Source organism: Triticum urartu, chromosome 2A (genome assembly GCF_056163025.1).
Source record: "Triticum urartu cultivar PI428250 chromosome 2A, HENAU_Tu73, whole genome shotgun sequence".
Lineage (NCBI taxonomy): Eukaryota > Viridiplantae > Streptophyta > Magnoliopsida > Poales > Poaceae > Triticum > Triticum urartu.
Genome location: NC_141874.1, coordinates 668,625,962 through 668,631,993, shown reverse-complemented (window position 1 = coordinate 668,631,993; position 6,032 = coordinate 668,625,962). Strand labels below are relative to the sequence as shown.

Here is a 6,032-nt window from a genome sequence, read left to right as displayed (position 1 = left end):
CCTACCCTCCCGTGGCAGCGGGGTCCTAATGGAAACTAAGGGATATTAAGGCCTCCTTTTAATAGAGTACTGGAACAAAGCATTAACACATAGTGAATACATGAACTCCTCAAACTACGGTCATCACCGGTAAGTATCCCGATTATTGTCACTTAGGGGTTAACGGATCATAACACATAATAGGTGACTATAGACTTGCAAGATAGGATCAAGAACTCTCATATATTGATGAAAACATAATAGATTCAGATCTGAAATCATGGCACTCGGGCCCTAGTGACAAGCATTAAGCATAGCAAAGTCATAGCAACATCAAACTCAGAACATAGTGGATACTAGGGATCAAACCCTAACAAAACTAACTCGATTACATGATAAATCTCATCCAACCCATCACCGTCCAGCAAGACTACGATGGAATTACTCACGCACGGCGGTGAGCATCATGAAATTGGTGATGGAGGATGGTTGATGATGACGATGGCGACGGATTCCCCTCTCTGGAGCCCCGAACGAACTCCAGATCAGCCCTCCCGAGAGGTTTTAGGGCTTGGCGGCGGCTCCGTATCGTAAAACGCTATGAATCCTTTTCTCTGATTTTTTTCTCTCCCCGAAACACAATATACAGAGTTGGAGTTGGAGTCGGAGGAGCTCCAGGGGGCCCACGAGGTAGGGGGCACGCCCTAGGGGGGCAGGCGCGCCCCCACCCTCGTGGACAGGTGGTGGGCCCCCTAGCCTTCATCTTTTTCAGGTATTTTTTATATTTTCCAAAAAGTTGTTCCCTGAAGTTTCAGGTCATTCCGAAAACTTTTGTTTCTACACATAAATAACACGATAGCAATTCTGCTAAAAACAGCATCAGTCCGGATTAGTTCCATTCAAATCATGCAAGTTAGATTCTAAAATAAGGGCAAAAGTGTTTGTAAAAGTAGATACGACAGAGACGTATCAGTGGAATGCAGTGTATATGTGCACACGCGTAGGTATAACCCCCCAGACATGAGTTTGTTGAATGCGTGTGTGTGCCTCCAGGTTGGATAATAGAAAACGGCGTTTGTGCGCCGAGGCGTTTGAGCATAGGCAAAATCCACTATTGTCTCTTCTTTCTTCTACCTTTGTTTGAGGGGCGCATGAGGGTGGTGTGAGGATGAATCCATCCGACGCCAGCAAAGGGAAGGAGGGAGCTCTATCGCCACGCACGAGAGGGCACGACTGGAGGAGGCGATGTGCAAGTTGGATCTGACGGAAGAGGAGGCTACGCCGCTGGTGCTTGACGACGTCGACGATGGTGAGCCCGTGAAGTGGTCACTAGCGGGGAAAGTCCTACATCGACACACGTTTCATATCCAGACGATCTCCAACGCTCTTCGCCCAGCATGGGGTAACCCTAAGGGCCTGTCCTTCTGGTCCGCGGGGGAGAATATCTTTCTGGCTGAATTTGCAAGTAAGCGTGACCGTGATCGCGTCTTGGAAGGCAGCCCGTGGCATATCAGCAAGCAAGCAGTGATCTTGTCGGAGTTCTCCGAGTGCATGAAGCCGTCCGAGCTGCATTTCAACAAGTTGCAGCTTTGGGCTAGGGTTCTCAACTTGCCCTTCAATCTTCGCAATGAGAAAATATGGCAGGCGGTGGCAAAACAGATTGATGCAAACGCCCAATCAGTGCAATTTGACCCCATGGGGGGTTTCTCGAGGACGAGAGTTACAATTGATGTCAGTAAACCTCTACGGAGGTGGATCCTCATTAATTCCGCGGCTCGGGGTAGCCACGACTGGTATGACATACAATATGAGAACGTCCCCAACTTTTGTTTTTCGTGCGGCCGCCTTGGTCATGCTGACATGTTGTGCCCGACGCCCAGGACTAGGGACGACAATGGCGATCTGCCATTCAAGACCAGTCTCAGAGCGCCGGAGGACAAGAAGAGGGCCACGTCTAGCGACAATTCGGGGGCCAGTCAGAGCAACTCAAAACCAGGAGGAAAAGCCGATGCTCCCGAGTCTAGCTCGAGTAAGGATGCCAATCCTGAGGTCACATCGCCCAAGAAAAATAAGGCATATGGCAACAATAAGAGGAAGGGTGGACCTCCCAAGCAAGTGTACAGAAAGGTTATAATGTCCGTCGCGACACCAGAGGATCAGGAAATTCCCCAGGCTAATGCGATCATTCAATACGATCTCACGTAGGCAAGCGGAGTGGATGAAACCGATGAGGGGGAAGGAGAGCATGCACCTAAGAAGAAGAGGGACACGCCAACAACATCAGAGAATTCGGCAGGAGGTGCAGAGCAGCCCTGCCAGTCACAATGAGTTGCATAAGTTGGAACTGCCGGGGGCTTGGGAACCCCGAGGTAGTTCGCGAGCTTCGCAATGTGGTGAAGCAAGAAGGTCATGTGCTGTTTTTTGTCATGGAGACAAAGATCATAGGAAATCGAGTCGAGGATCTGCGGCATACTCTAGGTTTTGCGGGCAGTTTTGCAGTGGACAGTGACGGCCTAAGCGGAGGTATAGGGCTGTTCTGGTCTAAAGACATTAATGTTGAGCTTAAAAACTTCAGCAGCAGTCATATTGATGTGGTGGTAAGTGAAGATACTGTGGGTTCGAATGCATGAAGGTTTACAGGTTTCTATGGAGCACCAAGAGCAGCTGATCGTCATCATAGCTGGTGTTTTCTTAGAACACTCCACATCATTCCTCATGGTGCATGGATGTGCGTGGGTGACTTCAATGAAACTTTATACCCCAATGAACATTTCAGCAAATCAGCTCGGCCCGAGCGACGGATGAGGGAGTTTCGAGAGGTTATGGACGAGTGTGCTCTTCAAGATCTAGGTTGGTCAGGTGTGGCTTATACATGGAACAACCGTCAGTCTGGAGATGCTAATGTCAAAGCACAACTCGATAGGGCCTTTGCTAATGAGGAGTTCCGACAGAGGTTTGAACATATACAAGGGTAAGGCATGTGTGTGTCGTGGAGTCTAACCATTGTTTTGTCATAACTGAATTCAGAAACCACGCATTTTCATATAGTCCTCCGGGTTCCAAACAGTTCCGCTACGAAAATGTTTGGCAATCTCACCAGGATTAGGAGCAGCTCATCAATCAAACCTGGCGGGGTCCGGCCCATGATTCGGGGCTTCAAGGAATCATGGACTCTCTAGGGCAGTTGCAGCGCCAACTAGAGCCCTGGGGAGCTCGCAAGTTTGGCAGCTTGGCAAGGACAGTTCGGGACTTGCAAAAACGTCTGGACAAGCTGCGCCAAAGATCGGTGGGGCGAGACCCAACGGACAAGGAGAAGAATGTCATGCAGAAACTCCAAGAGGCAATGCGTCTCGAAGAAATATGAATGAGGCAGCGTTCCCGAGTCCCATGGTTGCGTTCTAACAGAATTGTAGGACTCAAGCGAGCATATGGCTCCGTTTGTGCTTCTAAGACGGAGGATAAAGCAGAAATTCAAGCTTTCTATTAGCGTTATTTTTTTCCAGTGGTTTTGTGACGCCAGTTCATTGGCTATGACTTGGTTGTCCATCTCAAACACTACCTGAACATTAAATAATCCAGCCATGGCCTGAATCCCCACAAGAGCAGCGCGGGCTTCGGCTTCCTCAACACTGTAATCGTGACTTGGAGTTTCTTTGCCGGTCAGTTGTGTGCGTCGCGTGAGTTAGCTAGCTACTTAGTCGGGTGTGCATGCATGTGTGGGTCGCCATGGTGTGTAACGCGCATGCATGTAGACCGTTAGCAGCAGTACACCTCGGGCGCGTTGTGCGCGTCGTGCACGTGACCGGGCGAATCCTGCGCGCTAGCTGCTGTGGGGAGGTGGGATGCGGTGTATGCGTGCACATGCACAGGTATAAAACCCCCCAAACCTGAGGTTGTAGCCTGACATGGTATGGGCTAGCCACTTGGATAATAGAAAACGGCGTATGTGTGCCGAGGCGTTTGAGCGTCGGAAAAATCCACTGTTGTCTCTTTTTCCTTCTACCTTCGTTCGTGAGAGAGAGAGAGAGAGGGAGCTAGGCTCTGGCGCAAAGAGCAAGCTAGGGCTCGACAACTTTTTGCAGATTGCTCCATTGCTTAGGTCTTTTTGGCACTCAAGTGATTGGGCGGCGACTCTGTTATGTGAGTTTTGGCTTCCCCTCCCTCTCTGTTGTGGCGCCAACAACTTTCCCATCGGCGGCATAGAGGCTGGGTCTTGGTGTGCTTGTAGGGGAGGCTCTCTGGATTTGCACGAAGATTCGACGACGGCGGTTGTCTCTTTGGTGTGCTGGTCATTTGTATCCGAAGACGGAGACTTCCCGACCATCATGGCTGTCAACACAATGGTGCTTGCTTCGGGAGTGGCAGTGGCGGCGGCGCACCCTCAAATCGCTCTGCGAGCATGGCCTTCGTTGGGTGGTCTGAGGACCTTGTTGTAATTGCTTCTTCTTTTTTTTACTTTCAAGGTGCTTTTGTATCACATCTGAATCTTCAATATAATCTGGAGGTCCTTTTCGCAAAAGGAAGTGATGGGGGCGCTTGGAACATCATATGCAAGAGCGCGTGATCGATGCGAGAAAAATATGTTATCAGGCAGCTAGTTCACTGGAGGAACGATGCTGACAAGAATACAAGAATGTGAAATTGCTCACGTGGTGCTCATCATGGTAGTATTGAAATGCATCAAAGCACTCATCAAATGGTTGTTGTGGCATGTTCATATTTAAGTGTGTGAAAAGAGATGAAACAATAGTAATCCGTAAAGAGGCCTCCACCCGACCAATGAGTAGCGCTTAGTTCGTGGCTACGTTCATTTTGTTACATATTCAGCGTACACAAGCTCTACACTTAGTTGAAATTGCCTTTCCAATTCGTTGAAACCCACGTGCATCTTAGGATTGGGAACCATCAGGACTTGTGACACACACAACATTGCCAAGGTGGTCAGATGGGGATGGACATCTTCGGGAATTTTCCTTCCTTCCTAGCGTACTTCGTTACTACTACGTAGGCACGACTCTAGAGGTTGACTGTTGTCTCGATGAATTAGACGATGGAGCATTGCCTCGTTTCCATATTCAAGCATTCACGTGAGAATTGAACAAATAATACTAGACTTATTTTAGAACTTCTACGGATGCCAACACGGACATGACTGCATTTCCTTTTTTTCTGTAAGGTGCCTTTCCAACATCAACGCTTGATTCCATGTGTTCTGTGAAAGTAAACCTATACTACTGAATTCCTATTTGGTGCCTCTTTGGTTCTCACGAATCCCAAACTTGCATAAGTAGGAAAACGGTACAATTAGGATGTTTATTTGGTTCATTGTTTTAAATAACAGGCTATGCCAAATAGTGGTGGTTCTCTAGATCAGCTATGACGGGGCTATAGTTCAGAACCTTTTCAAACAATTATACATAAATCCTATAGTTGATCAGTTAGCGACACCCTGCTCAAACTGCTATAGCGGGCTGACTATTTAAACTTTTATCTGGTTACACCAACGGAAAAATAAAGAACTTTAAAGGACTAGGTCCATTGCATAGTTGTCAGAGAAAAGGAAATTTCCCATGAGATTAGAATTAATGGTTTTTCCTTTGAAATTAGATACAAAGTAGACCATAAGGAAAAAACATATCTATATCTATACCTACTATTAAACGAAGGTGATATTCTTGATTTCGTCCCGCTTTGTTTGGTCCTGCTTTAATTAATTTCACGTATGCTATTTGGTTTCGTTACTTGCCACCCGTTTTGGCCCAACGGAGGAAGCCCACCTGACGACGCACGGTAACCCATGTCCGGAGAGCTGGCAAAAAATAAAATAGCCGATGGGAGGGTTCGACCTCATAACCCGCCAATCGGCCACGCACAGTTTGTCCAACTGACCCAACCAGAGATATGAGAGGATGTTTTTTCTCCCGTTGCAACACACGAGCCTTTTTGCTAGTGGTTATCAATCCTACAAACCCCAAACAAGCTCTATAGGGAAAATTCTGAAGCTATGGAATCCTCCAAAAAAATTGTGAAGTTCTTTTCAACCATAGAGCCCC

At 47.8% G+C, this 6,032-nt stretch overlaps 1 protein-coding gene across 1 annotated transcript; it reads left to right on the top strand.

Moving 5' to 3' along the window:
* Positions 1-999: 999 nt before the first annotated feature.
* On the top strand, positions 1,000-2,184 carry LOC147986570 (uncharacterized). Its single transcript, XM_087542064.1, has 2 exons — positions 1,000-1,032; positions 1,168-2,184. The coding sequence occupies exons 1-2, from the start codon at positions 1,000-1,002 to the stop codon at positions 2,182-2,184; spliced, it is 1,050 nt and encodes a 349-aa protein (XP_087398190.1).
* The last annotated feature ends 3,848 nt before the right edge of the window (positions 2,185-6,032 follow it).